Source organism: Microtus oregoni, unplaced genomic scaffold (genome assembly GCF_018167655.1).
Source record: "Microtus oregoni isolate MIOR12 unplaced genomic scaffold, Mior012 000136F_ref0000326, whole genome shotgun sequence".
In the NCBI taxonomy this organism is placed as follows: domain Eukaryota; kingdom Metazoa; phylum Chordata; class Mammalia; order Rodentia; family Cricetidae; genus Microtus; species Microtus oregoni.
In genome coordinates, this window is record NW_024544786.1 from 821,835 (window position 1) to 848,517 (window position 26,683).

At 37.8% G+C, this 26,683-nt stretch overlaps 1 protein-coding gene across 2 annotated transcripts in view; it reads left to right on the forward strand.

Annotated features, from left to right (window-relative positions):
- Nucleotides 1-26,683, forward strand: part of LOC121444664 (phosphorylase b kinase regulatory subunit alpha, skeletal muscle isoform) — a 150,776-nt gene that overhangs the window by 8,154 nt on the left and 115,939 nt on the right. For both annotated transcript variants that reach the window (XM_041646569.1, XM_041646570.1), the window contains exons 3-5: nt 3,497-3,544; nt 5,517-5,685; nt 14,038-14,120. In XM_041646569.1, coding sequence (XP_041502503.1) covers nt 3,497-3,544; nt 5,517-5,685; nt 14,038-14,120 — 300 coding nt within the window. The remainder of the gene's footprint in view (nt 1-3,496; nt 3,545-5,516; nt 5,686-14,037; nt 14,121-26,683) is intronic.

Genomic DNA, 26,683 nt, shown 5'->3' on the forward strand with positions numbered 1-26,683 from the left:
ACCGTCTCGGTCTCTTCTGATTGATTTTAGTTTGAAGTCAGTTTTGTTAGAAATTAGTATGGCCACACCTGCTTTTTTCTTAGGACCATTTGCTTGAAACACCTTTTCCCAACCCTTTACTCTGAGTAGGTGCCTGTCTTTGTGGTTGAGATGTGTTTCTTGCAAACAGCAGAATGTTGGATCCTGTTTTCGTATCCAATCTTTTAGCCTGTGCCTTTTTATAGGTGAATTGAGCCCATTAATATTAAGTGATATTAATGACCAGTGGTTGTTTACTCCGGTTATTCCTTTTGCTTTTGGTAGTAGAGATTGTGTGTCTCCCTTCTTTGAGATGTGCTCGTGAAGGGTCATTAGATGCCTGGGTTATTGTAGGCAGTGTTGGCAGTGTTGGATTCCTTGGGTTGCGATTTTCCTTCTATTACTTTCTGTAGGGCTGGATTTGTGGCTACGTATTGTTTAAATTTGTTCTTATCCTGGAATGTCTTGTTTTCTCCATTGATAATGAACGATAGCTTGGCTGGGTATAGTAGTTTGGGTTTGCATCCATGGTCTCTTAGCTTCTGCAGAACCTCTATCCAGGACCTTCTGGCTTTCATAGTTTCCATCGAGAAGTCAGGTGTAAGTCTGATCGGTTTACCTTTATAAGTTACTTGCCCTTTTTCTTTTGCAGCTCTTAATATTCTTTCTTTAACCTGTATATTTTGTGTTTTGATTATTATATGGCGAGGAGATGTTTTTCTTTGATCCAGTCTGTTTGGTGTTCTGTATGCTTCTTGAATATTTAAATGAATATCTTTCTTTAAGTTGGGAAAGTTTTCTTCCATAATTTTGTTGAAAATATTTTCTGGGCCTTTGAGCTGTGACTCTTCTCCTTCTTCTATTCCTATTATTCTTAGGTTTGGTTTTTTTATTGTGTCCCATAGTTCCTGAATGTTTTGTGTTGAGAATTTGTTGGCTTTGCTGTTTTCTTTGATCTGTTCGTTTATTTTCTCTATGGTGTCCTCAGCATCTGAGAGTCTTTCTTCTAGCTCTTGTATTCTATTGATTATGCTTGTTTCTGTAGACTCTGCTCGTTGGCCTAGATTTTCCATATCCAGCTGGTCCTCAGTTTGTATTTTCTTCTTTGCCTTCATTTCAGTTTTCAATTCTTGAACTGTTTCCATTACCTGTTTGATGGTTTTTTCTTGGTTTCCCAGGGTATCATGTACGTATTTACTCATTTCTTCAAACTTTTTGTTATACTTCTCATCCATTTCTATAAGGGCATTTTTTACATGTTGTTTAAGGGACTCTATTATCTTCATAAAGTCAATTTTTTCCACTTCTTCTGTGTTAGGTTGTTCAAATACTTCTGTTGTAAGATCATTGGGTTCTGATGTTTTCATGTTGTTTTTCGGATTATTGGGTGAATTCTTGCCTTGGCGCCTGCCCATCTCCTCCTATTGATCCTATCCAATGGGTCCTTTAAAAACCGGATCAGGTTTCCCTGCTGGCCAAGGGCTCCGCTTACAAAATGCCCTCACTCTCTTTCGTGGTTCCTGCTGCAGGCCAAGAACCCTCTCACCCCTCCGAAGGATCTTCAGGACAGGACCAGGCTCCCCTTGTGCCAGTGACCTGGCCAACCAAAGGCCTACCTCTTTGATTCAATTGTAGTAGGGCGATCTGCTCTCCTTATTGCACGCCTGTCCCCGCCGCTTGGGTCTGCCGCTGCGCTGGTCCCCGAAAGCCTCTTCCTGTATGCGGTGTTGCTCCGCCGCGTCTGGCCGCCGCCGCTCTGCCTCTGTGCGTCCGGCCGCGCCGCCGCTCTGCCCCTGAAAATATTTTTGTATCACCTTATTAGTAACTTTATAATGTTTCAGTATAGAAAAGCTTTTGTGGGAATTACTAAATTTTATATGAATTTGTTTAAAGGATCAAAATAAATTTGATTATTAGGTCTGATGTTTTAAAAACTTATGTCAGCATTAATTTAGAAACCCACCCATCTTTGTAAAGGGTCAGATGGTCAATATGTTTGGCATATAGTTCACTTGTCTCTAATTACTCTGCTCTGTAGGTATAACAGAAAAGAACCAAAGATAATATGTAAAGAATTAGCATGGCAATATTCCAATAACTGTATAGACAGAAACAGTGATGGGTTGGATTTGTCCCTGGCCCAGATGAGTAATCTAAACTCTGGCCATACGTTGGAATTGCTTGGAAAGCTTTTCAGAGATATCCTTACTGGACCTTACTTTAAAACAATTTGAGATTCTAATATAGACAGATCTAATAATGTGCCTAGATAATAACTGACCTGTAACTAGTAAATGAACATAGATTAAATCCAGTATATCCATGGGTTAAATTTCTACCTACTGCCAACTTAACATTACTGTATAGATTTTCCCCAAAACCGTGTTAATCATTTATACTCTTTGTTTCAACTGTTATTTTAGCTTCTCTCTCATAAAATTTGAGAATAGACGAGAATTGTGGATGAGAAGAAATAGGTTTAACTAACTTCTATATTCTATATTGGAATTATTCATAGGTATGCTTTTACAAATGTCCCCTTTCTTGGGCATATAGATATAATATCATAGCTATAAAAATAAATACTCAGGTAAATCAAGGTCTCTCTTTGACTGCTTCCACTTCTGATTATTTTATTCTCTTGTTTCCTCTCTCATCTTTTTTTTCATGGCTTTTCTATTGCCTCTATGCAAATCTGTTCCTTTGACTCTGATCTTACTTGTGATCCAAACTCCAGTTTTCATTTGTCTTAATAGTTTTCTCTGTGTATTCTGTGGCTCTTCAAACTCTGTGTGCTTGAAAACCCACCTTTCCAAGTAAAACCAAACCAGTACTAGACCAAACAGTAGTGAATTGTCACTCTTTCTCTTAAAGGTGTCCTCATTTTATGGGCACCCTCACAGTATTACTTTAAAAATTGCTCATAGTATGATCTGTGGGACACAAGGCCAATTTAAGGTCTTCTAGATTGTGAAACAGAAAGCTTTGTAGAGAATTGGAGAAGCTATTCTATGCTGATATGTTCTAAAACATATTCACTACTTATGCCAGGCATGCATATGATCTGTATATATACAAATAATCAAAACACCCATACATATAAAATGAAAAAAATCTTTAAAAAATAAAATGAAAAAAATTCAAAGATGCTATGGAGACTGTAGGGTATATACCATGTAAGTTGACGTGTTCCTTTTCTCTAGCTGTTTCATCTCCCCTGTTAGATGGTTGCCTTATTTTTAGGTAAAACTTCCAAACTTATATTATTATTTAAATCCAAGGAATCATAGCCTATGGCTTTTGATTTAATTTTTTAGCTGCAATCTGTTCTGTGTACCTATAAAGTAAATGCCATGTAACTAGAACCCAGGATAGGGTTACTTGTTCTCCAAAGGTCATGTACCGACTGAAGTTGCTGAGTCAGTGTTCTTGTAGCTCAGTATGTTTATAACAGCCTTGTTTCCATTTATTTCTGCAGAGTGTAGTGAAGTTAATGAGGGGACTGCTGCACTGCATGATCAGACAGGTATGGCAATGGTAACAACGCATAACAAGACAGTATCCTAACAACTTCCCAATAATGCCTATAGCCTTTTTTCAGATTCACAAATAGTACACTCTAATTTTAGAAAGTTTGGAACTCTCGGGTGGGGATGTCACAGAGACTTACACCACCCTATTACAATGGGAATATTCCCTTCCAGGATTTTTCCTCCTTTTACAAATAATTGTTTAGAACTGTTTAAACTCTTAGGTCCAGATCAGTTTTAGTAATAAATTTTTAGATTTTTAAAAGATAGCAAAGTACATGTATCATATAATTTCTCATATATTCAGTGGAAAGAGAAGAATACTCTACAATATAAAAACATTTCTTGATAGGAAGTCATTCCTTTTACTGTAAATGGAATAAAGCGTATACATACCCCTATATTGATTTGAATTTAGTGTTTCCACCAGATGAGATTTGATGATGTAAAATGTAATTAGAAAAAATCAAAGTATTTTTAATTTTATAATTGGAGACAAAGGATCTTGAACTTGAAGTAATTGGCATTCCCTGACATTGAGTGTAGCTGAATATTCTTTTGTATGTGAATTGGAAATCTGCAGTCCCTTACTGGTGAATTACTTGCTAGAGCTTTACCTCCTTTTGTTGACAGCTTATTTGTTTTTCTCCTACTGAGTTCTTGTACATTAAGGATATTAATCATTTGTCACATACATTGCAAATATTTTTACAGTTATGTTTTGAGTTTATGACATTTTCTCCACACAAACATTTTTAGTAATAAACCTTTATTCTAGGATCTTAAAACATGTACATATTTAATCTGACTTAACTTTGTGAAAGTAGAAAGAAATCAATGCTCAACTTCTAAACTTATCTACAAATGACTTTTCAATATATATACAATTAATTGTTGTATATATCTTTTTACTAGTTTGTTCACATATATCATTTTTCTCTCTGTCTTTTCTGCTTCATTTGTATTTCAGATATGTATACTTTCTATCTTATTGAGTATGTATAGTCACAAATTTAATGAACATATTTAAGATGTCCTGGTTATTATACATCAGAGGCATAAATAATAACAACTACATTTCAGGAATTAGGTCAAGAACTATTGCCTTATACCCAAGGTTTCCTGTCTGGACTTTTGCACTCCCCCACCCCACCCCGCTCGCTCACTCACAAGGCTCCCCCTGCCCCGTGTGTGTGTGTGTGTGTGTGTGTGTGTGTGTTACAAATTGAACCCAGGGCCTTATGCATCCTCAGAACACATTATCACTAAACTTATACCCCAGCTCCCAATGGTTTTCTTCTAATTTGTTATTTCAGCTTTCTATAATACTATTTCTCTGAGACTGTATGGTTCTCATTAACTCTTCTCATGGCATCTTCAAAACTTAGAGAGATGGCTCAGTGGTTAAGAGCACATATTGCTCTTGCAGAGGACCTGAACAAAGAGCACCTCTTGCAGAGGACCTGAGTTTGAGTTTGGTTCCCAACATCCATGTTGGGCGGCTCACAACTGCCTGTATCTTCAGCTCCAAGGAATTTCATGCCCTCTTCTGGCCTTTGGGGGTATCCATACTTACAAACTACCATGTACACACATAAAATAAAAATATCCTCTTTCAATGTATCTGTAGATTTCTACTTTAATTTCAGGAACAAATGTGTAACACTGGGTTATCTTACTAAAGTGTTAATACATTTGAACTTCCAGTTTCTCTACATTATGACAAAGCAACCATTTGAAAAGCATAGAAGAAAGGCAATGGACAGGAAATAGCTGTTTTGACCATTTGTTGTTTTTTATTAAAAGTAGCACATGGTGTAGCAGAAAACAGATAAGTATGTACCTTAAATATTCACTCAGGGTTATGCTTAGGGAAGGTGGAGTTCAGTGCTATATGCCATAGCACTACAGATACATAGCGTATGGGCTGACTTTCTAACTAGCCTTCTTATGCTCTTTTCTCTTCAGGTGGATAAAGTAGAGTCCTTCAAGTATAGTCAGAGTACTAAGGATAGCCTCCATGCCAAGTACAACACCAAAACTTGTGCCACAGTGGTGGGTGATGACCAGTGGGGACACCTGCAGTTGGATGCTACTTCTGTGTACCTGCTCTTTCTAGCACAAATGACTGCCTCAGGTCAGTACAAGGAGAGAATTACTGCATGCCCCTGGGCTTGGAGCATCTGCTCTGGTTCTTTTGGCTTCTCTGTAGGTATTGGCCAGAAAATAAAATATCTCTTTATAGTACTCAAATAAGTACCTTATAAATAATGGAATTTTGTGAGTTTTATACAGCTAGAAAAGTTTTTTGAGGTCTAGGCAATATATTATTTTATTGAGAAACAAATTTGTATTGAGAATCTAATTAATACTCTATAAAAACAGGCACATGAAATTCTTGACTAGATCTTTAGACAGGCATTTTTATTATTTATTAATTCTCAGATGCCAGGATATAGGTGGGAAGGTTGAAGGTTTTTTTCTTATTTTCATACTATAGTAATATGCCTGTGATTAGTGTAACTATAGAAACATCTACTTTGTATACTCATTGTGAGTATGATTTGAATCTAAATATATATGTTTTGTTAAACAATATTCTATTTAAATAATTTGTAATTATATTTTAATGTTTGATATGTAGAAGAAAATTATAAGTAATATAGTAGCTCACATTTGTATATAATTCTAACACTTAGAAGGCAGATGCCAAGGATTGTTGTAAGTTCCAGGCCAGCCCTGGTCTATATAACAACTTCTAGGCCAGTCAAAGCTATATAGTGAGATCCTGTCTCAAAACAAACAAACAATATAGTTTCCTTTATAGATGTAAAACTAAAAATGGAAGTAATCCTAGTATATCCAGTTCCTAAACTTAATAAGAACATTTCCAGCATTCTGAATAAGTTAATGTATTCACAGTACCGTGTGTGTGTGTGTGTGTGTTTTAACTGTGGTGCTGGGGTTTCGACAGAGGGACTCACACATGCTAGGGAAGCACTCTGCCACTAAGCTAAAATCCTAGCTTTTAAAATTTTTTTGAGAGAAAGAGTTTCACTAAGTTGCCCAGTCTAGACTCAAACTTATAATCTTCCTTTATCAGACTCTCAATTAGATGAGATTATAGGTGTGTTCCATCATATTGAGCTAGTGCCATGCTTGTGTGTGTATCTGTAGTGTGTGTGTTCATATGTGGCTAGAAGTGCATGTTCATGGGTCTGCCTGTGTGTGTGGAGGTCAGAAGTTGATATCAAGGTGTCTTCTACCATTGCTTTTCATTTTATCTTTTGAAACAGGGTCTCTCACTGAACCCAAAGCTAGTGAATAACCAGTGAGCACTGGGACTCTGCCTCCCTCTCACCTTCCCCAGAGCTAGAGTTACAGATGTACATGACATTCCCAGCTTTTACGTGGTTGCCGGAGATCACGACTCAAATCTTTATCATTGCAAAGTGGGTACTTTTACAGCTGAGCCTTTTGCTTAGTCCTGAACGCTGTATTTTTGATATTTCAATTTCTTTGTCTTCCTGTTTGGCCAGTTCCTCAGTACTAAAGGCACCCAAAATGTGAATCCCCTCAGAATAGTCTTCTCTCTTTTCAAATACGTGTTTGGTGATAAACTCTTTAATTTTTCTTCTAGAACACATGGCCTGGAGTCTGAATAACCTTTCTGTGAAACTATAAATTAACTATCCAACTAGTCTTCTTTTAGATGAGAACTTTCTTCCAGAATAAATATAATTTTGTTCTATTTCTTTAAATAGAATGGTAGTTATAATTTCATTTTGGATGATATTTTAATGCCAACTCTGGAAGCTGTTTATTTTGTTGTTTCAGTATTTTGGGGGTTTGTGGGTTTTTTTTGAGACAGAGTTTCTCTGTGTAGCCCTGGCTGTACTGGAATTTTCTCTGTAGACCCAGCTGACCTCAAACTCAGAGATCCACTTGCCTCTGCCTCCTGAGTGCTGGTATTAAAGGTGTTCTCTATCACTGCCTAGCTTTAAAAAAAAAACAAAGCAGGCACTAAATATGGTTCTAAATGTGATTCTCCCAGATAGAAAGAGAGATACATTAAAAAGCTTCATGAGATATATTCATTAAACAAATGTTTATTGACTCCTAACTTAATTTTCAATTCAATTAGCTGACCTTGATAAGTGCTTGTAATAAAGTAGATATTATTTGATTAAGTCTTTGAGAAAAAAGTTTTAATAAATCAAAATTTACATTTCAGAAGGGGAAGGGACTAATAATAAGTATATAGTACAGAAGTTTGAAAGAAACTTGTCATCAAGGTAAGGGTAGATTTCTAGCTAGAAGATTAGGACTAGCTATTTGAGGACTTGTATAGCATGCTAAATAGTTTGAAATTATAGTCTGCAATCCATAGAGAACCATTCAATGTAGATAATCAGGGGACTTTAAGGTGGTTCATTCTACTACCAAGAAGATAGATTGGATGAGGTATATTGGATAAGGAACAAAATTAAGATGGAGGACTAGTAAAAAGGTTAGTGAAATACTTTGACAAGAAATGATACCAATTTTGAGTAATGCATTTAAATTGAAATTAAAAAGGAATTCTGTTAGATATAATTGGTGAAAAGAATATGAAAATCTTAATAGAGTATTTGCAGTATTTTGAATTCTTGAAGATAGATTTAGATAGAATTTGATTGCAGCTTATAGAACAATAGCATGAAGAGCTCCATAGACTCCAGCAAAACAGCCAAAAATGCTGAAAATTTAAGAACAGTCCAACCCTTTGAAGCCATTGGCAATTTCCCAAAAGACATACAGTAAGCTGAGAAACACTCTAGGAAATGTAATTATTTAGAACAGTGAGATACTGTGGTATCTGTTCTCAATCCCTTTCCTATCCCAACCCAGGAAAATAGAAGCACTGACTGAGATGGCTATAGCCAGAACACAAGGCCTCCTCTCTCCTAAGCTATAGAACAGTAGTTTTCAACTTGCCTAATGCTGTGACCCTTTAATACCCAACCATAAAATTATTTTTATTGCTACTTCATAACTGTAATTCTGCTACTATTATGAATTGTAATGTAAATATTTTTGGAGCTAGAGTTTTCCCAAAGGGGTCACAATTTACAGTTGCTCTAGTTTAATTTAAGGTACCTAATTCTCCTTCAGAAAATAGGCTGGCATCATTTATCATTCTCCCAAGCTCTGTATTGCAGAAGCCCTAGTTCAGGCAAGTACAGCTTTGGGGTCCTCTATACCCCCAGACACTAGTGAAGTAGGATCTACCTTAGAAGAGCAGAGTAAGATACTAGGTCACCTACCTCTTGATCGGGTCAACCATCCTACACTGGAATATGCAAGCTGGGATGATCAGAAGCTACAACTCCTGTCCAGAGCTTAGTATGGAAAACAGAAGTGCCATTGCAAAGGAAATGGACTGTTGTGCTTACCATCAATGCTGGAGCACTGGCACAGAAATGCTCATGGAGGATAGAAACAAACTGTAAAAGCAAAGCCCTTTAGCTCTTCTTAAGAAAATTAACTTTTTTAAGAAAGTTTAGGAGACTTCAATGCAGATTTTGTTTCTTAGTAATTAAGATGAAGGGCTAGACAGACAACTCAGCAGTTAAGCAAGGATTCTTCCAACTGATCTGTCTATATCCCCAGACACTTATGGACTTATTTTAATTGAAATATTAAGAAGAAAGCATGATTACTGAGTGATGTTATAGGCCACTTGGCTGTATATAAAACTTATTTATGTGTTTATTGTTGGTATATTGATTTAGAATCTATTACACAAAAGTGTTTTCCTTTTAAAATACCATATGAAGTAGGTTCATATTAAGTCATCATCTATAATATTTTCCTGCATAAAATGTTGTGTTAGACACTTCAGAAATACGTTTTTCCTTTAGGCTAATAGGAAATTTTTATTCTGTTCATAATCTCCTAAACCTCAAATAATCTAAATGTCCGTAAATAGGTAAATGAGTAAACAAATTATAGTATGTCCATGAAAGGTAATATTGTTCAACATATAAGAATGAACCCATACAAAAGCATAAATATACCTAAAAAGCATTATACTTATTAGAAGTTTAATAGATATCAACTGAACTCAGCATAACAAGATGAAATAAGGCATAAGTCATATCAAGACTTGATGAGGCAACCCAGTAGGAGGAAATAGGTCCCAGAGCAGGCAAAAGAGTCATAGACACCCCCAACTGTAGTAATAGGAGCGGCGGGGCTGCGTCCCCAGCACCCCAGCAGCCTGGCTAGCTTATGCCCCAAAATAACAACACATAAATTGTATTCATTTAAACACTGCTTGGCCCTTTAGCTCTAGCCCTTACTGGCTAATTCTGATATCCCGATCAACCCATCTCTAATAATCTGTGAGCACCGGTCTTACCGGGAAGATTCTAGCCTACGTCCATCCTGGGTCGGAGCTTCATCAATCGCGTCTGCCTGGGAGAGCGGAGCATGGCATCTCTCTGAGACGTCTGCTCCCGAGAGGAGAGCTGTCGAGAGGAGAGCTGTCCAGTCTGAGCTCCCTTCTTCCAGAGGATCTGACTCAATTCTTAGCACCTACGTGATGGCTCACACCCATCTGTAACTCCAATTCGAGGAGATTCGATGCCTTCTCCTGGCCTCCACAGGCACTACATGCATATTGTGCACCCATGCTGGCAAAACCCACACACATCAAAGTAAGTCTTCTGAAAAACATGTCTAAATAATTAAGATGAAATTAATTGTTCAGTAACAGCAAGAAACTAAAAGACAGATTAGCTAGAACTTTAACAAATCCAAAGAACACTAAGGAGTGCTTCTAGGTGTTAGAACAAGTATCATAGACTTGACTTAAAGATTGTACCAGAAAGGGCCTGAGTTTAATTGTTTAAAACAATGGAGCAGTTTATGTTTGGGGATTCTACAAAACAATAGAATGGTCAGTTGAAGTCGGTGGGGGATTAGCTTTATACCAACAGAGCAAGATGTTTACCAGATCTTTGAAAAAGATAGTTAACTAGCTCCTCTTCCCAGTAGCAACATTGTCTTCTAAGTGTGACAATGCATGTTGCCAAGGCTGTATCTTCTGAGGATTACCAGATGCTACATGCCATGGGGAAATAGATTTTACTGAAATAGTTTAGTCAAATCCCTAAATAAACAAAAACAATCCCCAGAGAGGAGGGTATCAGGATCTATAAACACACTCTATAACAATACCCAGTTTTTTTATTGAGAAAAAAAAATTTCCGCCTCCTCCCAACCTCCCACTCCTCCCCCCCCTCCCCCCACTCCTCTCCCCGTCCCCCCACTCTTCTCCCCCTCCCCCTACTCCTCTCCCCGTCCCTCTCAAGTCTGAAGAGCAGTCAGAGTTCCCTGCCCTGTGGAAAGTCCAAAGTCCTCCCGCCTCCGTCCTGGTCTAGGAAGGTGAACATCCAAACTGGCTAGGCTCCCACAAAGCCAGAACATGTAGTAGGATCAAAACCCAGTGCCATTGTCCTTGGCTTCTCAGCAGCCCTCATTGTCCGCCATATTCAGAGAGTCCGGTTTTATCCCCTGCTTTTTCAGTCACAGTCCAGCTGGCCTTGGTGAGCTCCCAGTAGATCAGCCCCACTGTCTCCGTGGGTGGGTGCACCCCTCTTGGTCCTGACTTCCTTGCTCATGTTCTCCCTCCTTCTGTTCCTCATTGGGACTTTGGGAGCTCAGTCCAGTGCTCCAGTGTGGGTCCCTGTCTTTATCTCCATCCATCGCCAGATGAAGGTTCTATGGTGATATGCAAAATATTCATCAGTATGGCTATAGGATAGGATCATTTCAGGTTCCCTATCTTCAGCTGCCCCAGGAACTAACTGGGGACCTCGCGTTGGGCACCTGGAAGCCCCTCTATGTCCAAGTCTCTTCCCAACCCTAAGATGGCTCCCTTAATTAAGATATGTGCTTCCCTGCTCCCCTATCCAACCTTTCTTTATCCCAATCATCCCATTGCCCCAAGTTCTCCCCATCCTACCCTTCTCACTTTTCTCTCCCCATCTCCCCTTACCCCCCTCCCACCCACCCTTAAGATCCCGATTTTTTGCCTGGCAATCTTGTCTACTTCCCCTACCCAGGAGGATAGCTATATGTTTTTCTTTGGGTTCACCTTCTTATTTAGCTTCTTTAGGATATCAAATTATAGACTCACTGACCTTTATTTATGGCTAGAAACCAATTATGAGTGAGTACATCCCATGTTCATCTTTTTGGGTCTGGAATACCCAGTTTTTAACCTAAAAATTTAGACATAAGGCAGCAAGAAAATAGGAGGCAGAGGTAGAAGGATTATGAATTAGAGGCTACCTGGAATACATAGCAAGGCCCTGTCTGAGAAAGAAAGGGGGAAGAGGGAAAGAGAGACAAGGCTGAGAGGGAACATAGAGGGTGTAGGTGGTAGAGCACAACTGTAATCCCCACACTTGCGAGATGGAGACAAGAGGATTGGGAGTTCAAGGCTAGGCTCAACTGTACAGTGAGTTCAATATGATTATTAGGATATATGAGGATCTTTTCTCAAAAAAAAGAAAAAGAGAAGAGAAGGAAGGAAGAAAAATAAAATAGGAGGGAAAGTTCTCTTGGATATAATACCAAAAGCATAAACAGCTAAAGAAAAAGTATTAATTGGTATTTACCAAAATTAACATTTATGTTTCCAAGGACCCATTCAAGAAAGTAAAAGATAATCTATGTACAATATGATGTCCATTTGTGATCCTTGCACTTGGGAAGTGTATGTAGGAGGATCCAGAGTTGAGGGTCATCCTCAAATATTAGCAAATTCGCTGCTAACCCATGAAACCCCATTAAAATGCTGCTTGCTCTCTCTCTCATATGTATGTATGTATGTATGTATATATGTATTACGCATGTATGTATTTCTGTCGTGTGTGTGTAAAAGCAACCTATAGATATAAAATAAAGTATTTGTAAATCATATATAAACAATTTGTATCTAGTATAAAGAATTACCACAACTTGTTATTTAGAAAAATAACAACATAATAAAGTCAGATGTGGTGGGGTAGTACATGCTTCTAAACCTAGTAGTTGGAAGATAAAAATATGGGGGTCTCATGTTTGAGGCTATATGAAGACCCTATCTCAAAACAAATGAGAAAGAGAAAAGAAAAAACTAATAGCCTCCTTTAAAATGGCTGGAGTTGACTGGAAAGATGAATCAGTATTTAATAGCACTTGTTGCTCTTCCTGAGGACCTGAATTCAATTCTTAGCACCCATATGGTAGCTAACAACCATCTCTAACTTTAGTTTCAGCCAATCTGACACCTTCCTCTGGACCCTATGGACACAGTATACATATAGTACACAGACATAAATGCAGGCAAAGACACTCAACACATAAATAAAAGCTCAAAAAAATTTAAAAGTGGCTAGAGGATTTGAATTGATTTTTTTAAATAATATGTATAAATAAACACTAAGTATGTGAACAGATGCTGTTCATCATCAATCAGTAGAGAAATGTGGACCTAAATAACTCTAAGAACCACTTCAACCACTCCAGAATAACAGTAATCAAAACAGATAAAAAGTGTTGCTGAAGATATGGAGAAATTGGAACCTTCATCCACTGCTCTGAGAAGTGTAAAATAGGGGCAAATGAGATGTCTCAGCAGATAAAAGTGCTTGGTACTAAGCCTGACAACCTGAATGCAATCCCTAGACCCATATGGGATTTTGAGAAGAAACTTCCCTCAAATTGTCCTCTGACCTCCCTGTGTACTATGGCATGCACACACACAAATGTAATTGAAAATTTATAATAAAAATTATACAACCACTTTGGAGATGAGTCTAGTAATGCTGCAGAAACTTAAATATAGAGTTGCCATATACTCTAGCAGTTTCTCTCCTAAGTGGGTAGATCTTCAAGAAAAATGGCAACAGGTTCACACATAAAAGGTGTATACATGAATATTTATAGCAGCAGTATTTATGATAGCTAAAATGTAAAAACAACCCAATGTCTATCACAAGTAAGAGGTGGTACATCAACACAATTGAATATTTTTTGCAATAAAGAAAGTACTGATGCATCTTACAACACAAAGGGAGCTTCAAAATACTGTGGTCAACAAACACTGACATAAAGCCTGCAGATGATACACTTGTATTTATATGAATGTCTAGTGAGTAAATAATTACTTTTTTGGTGATGAACATATCCCAAATTTGATTGTAGTGATAGATATATACTGTACACACAATAAAAGACTATTATACTATATACTTGGTATCAATGAGCTGTACGATAGACTATCTCAGTAAAAATGTTTGTAAACATATGGGGAAGAACAATATAAGCCAGTTATGCTGGACAGGTAGGAACAAGTCAATTGAAGTGAAGTTGATTTAAGCTGAGTCCACTAATTCACCTCCACTTCTGAGGCCCTGAAGTGATAACTGGCCAACTCTTTATCTTTTTTCCTTAGGATTGCATATCATCCACAGCCTAGATGAAGTCAATTTTATACAGAACCTTGTGTTTTACATTGAAGCTGCATATAAAACTGCTGTAAGTATTTATTTTAGAATGAACTTAAAGAATGGTTTTTATTTTTAATATACTGAATAACCCATTTCCTCTTATAATGGGCTCCTTACAAAAGCACTTTCAATTTCTTTACTAAGATCCACATTCCCCTGCTTGCCCTCTTACCAATGTGTTAGAGATGAAGAGGGTCCAGATGTGGTGCTTTCATTTTTTTCAAATTCCATATTCTATGGTGTGTACTTGGCAATCTAAGACTAAATTGTAGTCATTTTATTATATATTTTATATATAAATATATTATATATTTTAATTTAATATATTTAATCAGAGCATCTCTAGTCCAGGCTGGTCCTGAACTCACTACATGAAGGTGATCTTAAACTTATGATTCTTCTGCCTCTGCTGCCTGAGTGTGTTTGAGCTACTATGACCAGTTTTATGTGGTGCTAGGATTTGAGCCTTAGGCAAGGATTCTTCCAACTGATCTGTCTATATCCCCAGACACTTATGGACTTATTTTAATTGAAATATTAAGAAGAAAGCATGATTACTGAGTGATGTTATAGGCCACTTGGCTGTATATAAAACTTATTTATGTGTTTATTGTTGGTATATTGATTTAGAATCTATTACACAAAAGTGTTTTCCTTTTAAAATACCATATGAAGTAGGTTCATATTAAGTCATCATCTATAATATTTTCCTGCATAAAATGTTGTGTTAGACACTTCAGAAATACGTTTTTCCTTTAGGCTAATAGGAAATTTTTATTCTGTTCATAATCTCCTAAACCTCAAATAATCTAAATGTCCGTAAATAGGTAAATGAGTAAACAAATTATAGTATGTCCATGAAAGGTAATATTGTTCAACATATAAGAATGAACCCATACAAAAGCATAAATATACCTAAAAAGCATTATACTTATTAGAAGTTTAATAGATATCAACTGAACTCAGCATAACAAGATGAAATAAGGCATAAGTCATATCAAGACTTGATGAGGCAACCCAGTAGGAGGAAATAGGTCCCAGAGCAGGCAAAAGAGTCATAGACACCCCCAACTGTAGTAATAGGAGCGGCGGGGCTGCGTCCCCAGCACCCCAGCAGCCTGGCTAGCTTATGCCCCAAAATAACAACACATAAATTGTATTCATTTAAACACTGCTTGGCCCTTTAGCTCTAGCCCTTACTGGCTAATTCTGATATCCCGATCAACCCATCTCTAATAATCTGTGAGCACCGGTCTTACCGGGAAGATTCTAGCCTACGTCCATCCTGGGTCGGAGCTTCATCAATCGCGTCTGCCTGGGAGAGCGGAGCATGGCATCTCTCTGAGACGTCTGCTCCCGAGAGGAGAGCTGTCGAGAGGAGAGCTGTCCAGTCTGAGCTCCCTTCTTCCAGAGGATCTGACTCAATTCTTAGCACCTACGTGATGGCTCACACCCATCTGTAACTCCAATTCGAGGAGATTCGATGCCTTCTCCTGGCCTCCACAGGCACTACATGCATATTGTGCACCCATGCTGGCAAAACCCACACACATCAAAGTAAGTCTTCTGAAAAACATGTCTAAATAATTAAGATGAAATTAATTGTTCAGTAACAGCAAGAAACTAAAAGACAGATTAGCTAGAACTTTAACAAATCCAAAGAACACTAAGGAGTGCTTCTAGGTGTTAGAACAAGTATCATAGACTTGACTTAAAGATTGTACCAGAAAGGGCCTGAGTTTAATTGTTTAAAACAATGGAGCAGTTTATGTTTGGGGATTCTACAAAACAATAGAATGGTCAGTTGAAGTCGGTGGGGGATTAGCTTTATACCAACAGAGCAAGATGTTTACCAGATCTTTGAAAAAGATAGTTAACTAGCTCCTCTTCCCAGTAGCAACATTGTCTTCTAAGTGTGACAATGCATGTTGCCAAGGCTGTATCTTCTGAGGATTACCAGATGCTACATGCCATGGGGAAATAGATTTTACTGAAATAGTTTAGTCAAATCCCTAAATAAACAAAAACAATCCCCAGAGAGGAGGGTATCAGGATCTATAAACACACTCTATAACAATACCCAGTTTTTTTATTGAGAAAAAAAAATTTCCGCCTCCTCCCAACCTCCCACTCCTCCCCCCCCTCCCCCCACTCCTCTCCCCGTCCCCCCACTCTTCTCCCCCTCCCCCTACTCCTCTCCCCCTCCCTCTCAAGTCTGAAGAGCAGTCAGAGTTCCCTGCCCTGTGGAAAGTCCAAAGTCCTCCCGCCTCCGTCCTGGTCTAGGAAGGTGAACATCCAAACTGGCTAGGCTCCCACAAAGCCAGAACATGTAGTAGGATCAAAACCCAGTGCCATTGTCCTTGGCTTCTCAGCAGCCCTCATTGTCCGCCATATTCAGAGAGTCCGGTTTTATCCCCTGCTTTTTCAGTCACAGTCCAGCTGGCCTTGGTGAGCTCCCAGTAGATCAGCCCCACTGTCTCCGTGGGTGGGTGCACCCCTCTTGGTCCTGACTTCCTTGCTCATGTTCTCCCTCCTTCTGTTCCTCATTGGGACTTTGGGAGCTCAGTCCAGTGCTCCAGTGTGGGTCCCTGTCTTTATCTCCATCCATCGCCAGATGAAGGTTCTATGGTGATATGCAAAATATTCATCAGTATGGCTATAGGATAGGATCATTTCAGGTTCCCTATCTTCAGCTGCCCCAGGAACTAACTGGGGACCTCGCGTTGGGCACCTGGAAGCCCCTCTATGTCCAAGTCTCTTCCCAACCCTAAGATGGCTCCCTTAATTAAGATATGTGCTTCCCTGCTCCCCTATCCAACCTTTCTTTATCCCAATCATCCCATTGCCCCAAGTTCTCCCCATCCTACCCTTCTCACTTTTCTCTCCCCATCTCCCCTTACCCCCCTCCCACCCACCCTTAAGATCCCGATTTTTTGCCTGGCAATCTTGTCTACTTCCCCTACCCAGGAGGATAGCTATATGTTTTTCTTTGGGTTCACCTTCTTATTTAGCTTCTTTAGGATATCAAATTATAGACTCACTGACCTTTATTTATGGCTAGAAACCAATTATGAGTGAGTACATCCCATGTTCATCTTTTTGGGTCTGGAATACCCAGTTTTTAACCTAAAAATTTAGACATAAGGCAGCAAGAAAATAGGAGGCAGAGGTAGAAGGATTATGAATTAGAGGCTACCTGGAATACATAGCAAGGCCCTGTCTGAGAAAGAAAGGGGGAAGAGGGAAAGAGAGACAAGGCTGAGAGGGAACATAGAGGGTGTAGGTGGTAGAGCACAACTGTAATCCCCACACTTGCGAGATGGAGACAAGAGGATTGGGAGTTCAAGGCTAGGCTCAACTGTACAGTGAGTTCAATATGATTATTAGGATATATGAGGATCTTTTCTCAAAAAAAAGAAAAAGAGAAGAGAAGGAAGGAAGAAAAATAAAATAGGAGGGAAAGTTCTCTTGGATATAATACCAAAAGCATAAACAGCTAAAGAAAAAGTATTAATTGGTATTTACCAAAATTAACATTTATGTTTCCAAGGACCCATTCAAGAAAGTAAAAGATAATCTATGTACAATATGATGTCCATTTGTGATCCTTGCACTTGGGAAGTGTATGTAGGAGGATCCAGAGTTGAGGGTCATCCTCAAATATTAGCAAATTCGCTGCTAACCCATGAAACCCCATTAAAATGCTGCTTGCTCTCTCTCTCATATGTATGTATGTATGTATGTATATATGTATTACGCATGTATGTATTTCTGTCGTGTGTGTGTAAAAGCAACCTATAGATATAAAATAAAGTATTTGTAAATCATATATAAACAATTTGTATCTAGTATAAAGAATTACCACAACTTGTTATTTAGAAAAATAACAACATAATAAAGTCAGATGTGGTGGGGTAGTACATGCTTCTAAACCTAGTAGTTGGAAGATAAAAATATGGGGGTCTCATGTTTGAGGCTATATGAAGACCCTATCTCAAAACAAATGAGAAAGAGAAAAGAAAAAACTAATAGCCTCCTTTAAAATGGCTGGAGTTGACTGGAAAGATGAATCAGTATTTAATAGCACTTGTTGCTCTTCCTGAGGACCTGAATTCAATTCTTAGCACCCATATGGTAGCTAACAACCATCTCTAACTTTAGTTTCAGCCAATCTGACACCTTCCTCTGGACCCTATGGACACAGTATACATATAGTACACAGACATAAATGCAGGCAAAGACACTCAACACATAAATAAAAGCTCAAAAAAATTTAAAAGTGGCTAGAGGATTTGAATTGATTTTTTTAAATAATATGTATAAATAAACACTAAGTATGTGAACAGATGCTGTTCATCATCAATCAGTAGAGAAATGTGGACCTAAATAACTCTAAGAACCACTTCAACCACTCCAGAATAACAGTAATCAAAACAGATAAAAAGTGTTGCTGAAGATATGGAGAAATTGGAACCTTCATCCACTGCTCTGAGAAGTGTAAAATAGGGGCAAATGAGATGTCTCAGCAGATAAAAGTGCTTGGTACTAAGCCTGACAACCTGAATGCAATCCCTAGACCCATATGGGATTTTGAGAAGAAACTTCCCTCAAATTGTCCTCTGACCTCCCTGTGTACTATGGCATGCACACACACAAATGTAATTGAAAATTTATAATAAAAATTATACAACCACTTTGGAGATGAGTCTAGTAATGCTGCAGAAACTTAAATATAGAGTTGCCATATACTCTAGCAGTTTCTCTCCTAAGTGGGTAGATCTTCAAGAAAAATGGCAACAGGTTCACACATAAAAGGTGTATACATGAATATTTATAGCAGCAGTATTTATGATAGCTAAAATGTAAAAACAACCCAATGTCTATCACAAGTAAGAGGTGGTACATCAACACAATTGAATATTTTTTGCAATAAAGAAAGTACTGATGCATCTTACAACACAAAGGGAGCTTCAAAATACTGTGGTCAACAAACACTGACATAAAGCCTGCAGATGATACACTTGTATTTATATGAATGTCTAGTGAGTAAATAATTACTTTTTTGGTGATGAACATATCCCAAATTTGATTGTAGTGATAGATATATACTGTACACACAATAAAAGACTATTATACTATATACTTGGTATCAATGAGCTGTACGATAGACTATCTCAGTAAAAATGTTTGTAAACATATGGGGAAGAACAATATAAGCCAGTTATGCTGGACAGGTAGGAACAAGTCAATTGAAGTGAAGTTGATTTAAGCTGAGTCCACTAATTCACCTCCACTTCTGAGGCCCTGAAGTGATAACTGGCCAACTCTTTATCTTTTTTCCTTAGGATTGCATATCATCCACAGCCTAGATGAAGTCAATTTTATACAGAACCTTGTGTTTTACATTGAAGCTGCATATAAAACTGCTGTAAGTATTTATTTTAGAATGAACTTAAAGAATGGTTTTTATTTTTAATATACTGAATAACCCATTTCCTCTTATAATGGGCTCCTTACAAAAGCACTTTCAATTTCTTTACTAAGATCCACATTCCCCTGCTTGCCCTCTTACCAATGTGTTAGAGATGAAGAGGGTCCAGATGTGGTGCTTTCATTTTTTTCAAATTCCATATTCTATGGTGTGTACTTGGCAATCTAAGACTAAATTGTAGTCATTTTATTATATATTTTATATATAAATATATTATATATTTTAATTTAATATATTTAATCAGAGCATCTCTAGTCCAGGCTGGTCCTGAACTCACTACATGAAGGTGATCTTAAACTTATGATTCTTCTGCCTCTGCTGCCTGAGTGTGTTTGAGCTACTATGACCAGTTTTATGTGGTGCTAGGATTTGAGCCTTAGGCAAGGATTCTTCCAACTGATCTGTCTATATCCCCAGACACTTATGGACTTATTTTAATTGAAATATTAAGAAGAAAGCATGATTACTGAGTGATGTTATAGGCCACTTGGCTGTATATAAAACTTATTTATGTGTTTATTGTTGGTATATTGATTTAGAATCTATTACACAAAAGTGTTTTCCTTTTAAAATACCATATGAAGTAGGTTCATATTAAGTCATCATCTATAATATTTTCCTGCATAAAATGTTGTGTTAGACACTTCAGAAATACGTTTTTCCTTTAGGCTAATAGGAAATTTTTATTCTGTTCATAATCTCCTAAACCTCAAATAATCTAAATGTCCGTAAATAGGTAAATGAGTAAACAAATTATAGTATGTCCATGAAAGGTAATATTGTTCAACATATAAGAATGAACCCATACAAAAGCATAAATATACCTAAAAAGCATTATACTTATTAGAAGTTTAATAGATATCAACTGAACTCAGCATAACAAGATGAAATAAGGCATAAGTCATATCAAGACTTGATGAGGCAACCCAGTAGGAGGAAATAGGTCCCAGAGCAGGCAAAAGAGTCATAGACACCCCCAACTGTAGTAATAGGAGCGGCGGGGCTGTGTCCCCAGCACCCCAGCAGCCTGGCTAGCTTATGCCCCAAAATAACAACACATAAATTGTATTCATTTAAACACTGCTTGGCCCTTTAGCTCTAGCCCTTACTGGCTAATTCTGATATCCCGATCAACCCATCTCTAATAATCTGTGAGCACCGGTCTTACCGGGAAGATTCTAGCCTACGTCCATCCTGGGTTGGAGCTTCATCAATCGCGTCTGCCTGGGAGAGCGGAGCATGGCATCTCTCTGAGACGTCTGCTCCCGAGAGGAGAGCTGTCGAGAGGAGAGCTGTCCAGTCTGAGCTCACTTCCTCTTCCTCCCAGCATTCTGTTCTGTTTACTCCTCCCACCTATATTTTAACCTATGAGGGCCAAGCAGTTTCTTTATTGCTTAACCAATGAAATCAACAGATTGATATATGACACTCCCACATCACCCAACTGCCATTTTTAGGAGTCCAAGATAAACCCCAAGCTAAAGAACCACAGTATGTATGCAGATGGCCTGATGCAGATGATTTATTCAGGCTCCACGATTGCTGGTTCAGTTTCTGTGTGTACCTATGATCCCCTGGTTAGTTAACTGATTATGTGGGCTGTGTTCTTGTGGTATCCTTGATTCCTATGGCATAGTTGAACTTTTCTGTCCCATCAACCTGCTCTTCAGTAACCACAAAGAGGCTTAATATTAATTATAAATGCTCAGCCAGTAGCTCAAGCTTGTTTCTAGCTAACTCATACATTTTAAATTAACCCATTTATATTAATCTACATACTTCCATGTGACCTTCTCTTTTATCTTACACCTCCTTGTTGTTAGGCAAAACCTGCTCATTAATTTTCTAGACACCTAGACTCCCAAAATAATCACACAGAAATCTGTATTAATTAAAACACTGTTTGGCCCATCACTTAGGTGTATTGCTAGCTAGCTCTTATATCCTAAACTAACCCATCTCCATTAATCTATGTATCACCATATAGCTATAGCTTATTGGGTAAAGTTCTGTCTGGCTTCTGTGTCCGGTGGGGCTACATGGCTTCTCTTCAACTCCGCCTTATTTCTTCCAGCATTCAGGTTAGTTTTCCCACCTAGCTCTATTCTGTTAAGCCACTGGCCAAAACAACTTTATCCTTTAACCAATAAAAGCATCACAGATACAGAAGGACTTTCCACACCATTTCCCCTTTTCTGCCACAGCTACGTGGCAATAAATAGATGAATAGAATGGGTTAATTTAAGATATAAGAGTTATCCAGAAATACACTTAAGCTATTGGGCAAACAGTCTTGCACATATTATAATTTCTGTGTGATTGTTTTGGGAGTCTGGGCAGCTGGAAAACAAACAAGTGGCCTCCCCCAACAATAAATTGGCACCAACGTGGCCAACTAAATCCACTTAAAAACCTAGCAGAGCTTGGAAAGGAATTCTAGACACACACACACACACACAAAAAAAAAAACCCAAGAGTTTAATGCAGCTTCTTGCGCAGTTTGCTGGTAGAAAGCAGAGCCGTGGCTCCTTTAAGAGGTTTTCTGACTCAGTTTTAGCAGTAAAACCTGCAAGATTTCTTTAAAAAATGGTGGCTTCCTGGTTCGCCAGTACAAACAGCTCTGACTCTGTTATTTAGACAAAAAAAAAAAGGAGCAGTGATGTGGGAGGTGATGTATGCTGTCTGTGAATATGTCCCAGTCCCACCACTGGAAGCCTTGCCTGGTTACAGGCAATAGCTGGTTCAGGCCTCATACCCCCCCTTACTAGAAGCCTTTGCTAGGGTCACCCTCATAGGTTCCAGGGAGTTTCAAGGGGATACAAATTGGAATTGAAGAAGTTAAAGAATCAGTATTTGCAAATGATATTAGAGTATACATAAGCAATCCCAAAAATTCTACCAGGAAACTCATATAGCTTACAAAGACCTTCAGCAAAATGGCTGGATATAAGATTAACTCAGAAAAAAATCAGTAGCCCTCCTACATACAAATGACAAAGAGGCTATGCTTATCTTTTTTAAATAAAATGTCTGTTCTCTTGGTTATTTGTAATGTTTTGTTTCCATTTTATTTCTTCTCCCATCTTTATTATTTTCTTCCATGATTTTTTATTGTTCACGTCTATTGAATTTTGATTTTTTTTCTTGTACAAGACTTTGAGATTTCATCATTAACTTATTTATTTGGGATCTCTGATTATTTACTGAAAAGATTCATATAGCCATAAGCCATTGAGACTGTAGCATAAAGATTTATTGAAAGATGTAAACAGAGACTTCTCATTTGTTTCAAGCCACCCAGACCTGAATAATCACACAGAAACTATATTAATTACAATACTGCTTAGCCTGTTAGCTCAAGCTTTTTATTAATCAATGTATCACACGAGGCTGTGGTCTACTAGTAAGGTTCTGGCATCTGTCTCCTTCAGCAGCTACATGGTGTCTCCTTGACTCCACCTATCCCCCCCTCTCTGTATGTATGTATGTATGTATGTATATATATATATATATAGTTATAGTTATAGTTATAGTTATATAGTTATATTTGGATTTCCTGACTAGCTTTATTCTGCTCTGCCATAGGCCAAAGCAAATTCTTTATTAACCAATGGTAATAAAACATATCCCCCCAAAAATAAAAATAAATAAAACATATTCCCAGCATACAGAGGGGAATCCCACATAATCTCCCCTTTTCTGCGTAAATAAAAAGGAAGGTTTTAACTTTAACATAGTAAAATTACATATAACAAAACAGTTATCAAGCAATAATTATAGTTATAATATTTCTTTGTGAGTCTAAAGTTTCATGTCTAATTTTTCTTTTATTATAACTAAGGAAAACTCTATCTTCAACTCCATCAAAGACCCCAGAACAATATAATATCTAAGTAAACAGGAAGTGTACTGTAGCAATTTCCAAAGTTCTAGAAATGACAGAGACATCTTGCTGCCTGGACAGTCACCCAAAGTTCTTTTTTTACAGGCTCATAGTATCTGGCAGATTTTTCCATGAAGCAAGAAATTTGAAAGATTGTTTCACCTATATTGGCAGTTTGTCAGACACTTTCTTCTGTGTTCTGCAGAATGTCTGGCAGATTCTTTCATGAAGCAGGAGCCCTGAAGGACTGTCTAACCTTTTTTAGGCCAGTTCAGCAATCATTTTTCTGTGGGTCCTACATGTCCAGTTTATACAGCATACTCTCAAGCAGTTCAGGCAAGAGCAGTTTCTTGCCAGCGTTGTCACATTGAAGGCAAATTCCATGAGTTTCTTCAATGCCCATCAACCTCTCTGAAGAAAATGGTACTGCCAGAAGCAGACATGTCTCACTGTTGAGAAAAGTCTTAAGTTTTTTTTTTTTTTTGGATTTTTCGAGACAGGGTTTCTCTGTAGCTTTTGGTTCCTGTCCTGGAACCAGCTCTTGTAGACCAGGCTGGCCTCGAACTCACAGAGATCCACCTGCCTCTGCCTCCCGAGTGCTGGGATTAAAGGCGTGCGCCATCACCACCCAGCTAAGTCTTAAGTTCTTAAAACGTTTTGAATGCCGTATTCTGTAGGTCTTTGAAGTACTGAAGATTATCTAACTGAAATATATCTCTGTATATCTAGAAAATCTAACTAACATGACTAAAAGTTTGATTATTATAGATGACTATTAATCTGTATTTCTTATTTATACATTACAATTTAAAAAGAGCTGTACAAACACAATACCTTAAACAAGAACAGATATACATATACATAGTATGATAAATGACCTTAAATTTGTACTAATGCAAAGTATTCATCTTTATATCATATCTCCCCCGCCTTGTTAGAAAGAGATTAACTGTGACCATTTAACCACTTATAATCAACCCCCTTTAAATGACAACACATATTTATAAGCAATCATTTTAAGAATTTGGGCATTGTTTTCTCCAAACTGCTTCCTGCTGTTTGTTGGGTGAAGTATTTTTAGGGTTCATGAAGACTTTTGGGGGCTCTTGTTCCATCAAACCACGATAGCCCAGAAGGAATCCACAGGTTCTCATCTTCTGTGGAAACAAAAGAGAACCTCTTTTCTAAATCAAAGAATCCTTAAACCCAAATTTTGAAGTAAAGATACTTGTAAAATATATATGGTGGTTTAGCTTAGCAGCCCGTACAATGAAATGTCTCTCTGTACTTAGCTCCTTCACAGTCAGAAAATTCAAAGAAAGCACAATAATATACATAACCCAGACTCTTTGTGTATTTTCCATCTTTACATGCCTTTTTTTACTCTATTACTTTTAATTGTTAATTTATTAATCTCTGGCTGTCTATACTCATACTACTTTTACTGTTTTATAACTGTCTATACTCTTTTTCCTCCCTCTCAAGTCTATGTACATTTTTAAACACACTGTGTCTCATTTAGAGGTCTGTCCAATTGTGTATCTGAAATCCTTTTCTGACAAAAAGCACCTTTTTTTTTAAAATGCTAAGCAGGCATGGCTAAGACCAGCTCCATGGTTCTGTCTGTTGGCTCCACCCCATCCATCATGGTGGAGGTATGTTCACTGCCTACTCTGCTAACCATGCTCACTGCCCCAACTCCAGGAAGACAGCAGGTATTTAAGCAATTTGTAACACACTGCTCACAAACCCCATTTAAGTTCTCCATAGCAGGAACTCTCAAAAGAGCCGGAGCCATGTGCTCCATGTGCTGTCAGCAAAAACTATGAAGTCTTTGCTGCTAATGTATCAGGAAGCCTTTTCTTAAAGGAGCCACACCTCTGCTTGTAGCCAGCCTATCTAAAAAAATGCAGCTACCACGAAGCTCCAATTGACTCCTGTTTTTTTGGGGGGGGGGGGTCTAAAAGCCTTTCTTAAACTTTCTTAGGTTTTATGTGGAACTTTTTGCCCCACATTGGTACCATTTGTAAGTGGAGACTACTTGTTTATTCCAGCTGCCCAGACCCAAATAATCACACAGAAACTATATTAATTACAGTCCTGTTTAGCCTATTAGCTCAGGCTTCTTCTTAACTAACTCTTACATCTTAAATTAACCCATTTCTATTAATCAATATATCACCACGAGGCTTTGGCCTACCAGTAAGTTTCCAGTGTCTGTCTCCTTCAGCAGCTACAATGGCATCTCCTTGACTCCACCTAGTTTCTCTATATATCTCTGTTCGGATTTCATTTCTAGCTTTATTCTGCTCTGCCATAGGCCGAAGCAGCTTCTTTTTTAACTAATGTTGAAGGAGCTGCGGGCTGTGTTCCTGCTGCCCGGCTCCTGGCCACCTGGCTAGCTTATGCCCTGAAATAACAACACACAAATTGTATTCATTTAAACACTGCTTGGCCCATTAGTTCTAGCCTCAACAGATTGATATATGACACTCCCACATCAAACTAATGGTAATAAAACATATTCCCAACATACAGAGGGGAATCCCACATCAGAAAGATGTGTATTAATTCCTGTCTTTTTTGTACTTTCCTAATGCTTATTTGCTTATTCACTCTTCTAGTATATAATCTTTCCTGAGGCCTCATGGTTGTAATCTTTTTCTTCAGTGTATGGGATTCCTTAAGACTTCTGTAATGCTGTTTTAGCAGTTGTAAATTACTTTGTGTTTATCATGGAAAGTTTTTCTTTATCCTGTAAGTTTAACTTGTGCTAGATATAATACATATTAGTGATTATTGTCTTTTAGAACTTGAAATGTGTCATTCCATGTCATTGTGACTTTTGCAATTTCTGTCGTAAAATCTATTACTCTAATGGGTTTGTCTTTATATGTGCTTTGGTACTTTACTCTTAGAGCTTTCAGTATTCTTTCTTTGTTCTGTATACTTAATATTTTAACTATAATATAATATAGAAAGTTTTCTTTTCTGGTCTTGTCTGTTTGGCATTCTAAATGCCTCCTGTATCTACATGATCATCTCTTTCTCTAAACTTGTCACATTTTTTGGCTTGATGTATTTAATACATTTTTGGTTCTTTTTTGAAACAGGGTATCTCTATGTAGCCCTGACTGTCCTGTAACTCATTTTATAGATTAGGCTGACATCAGGCTCAGAGGTCTGCTTGCCTTTGCCTCCTGAGTGCTGGGATTAA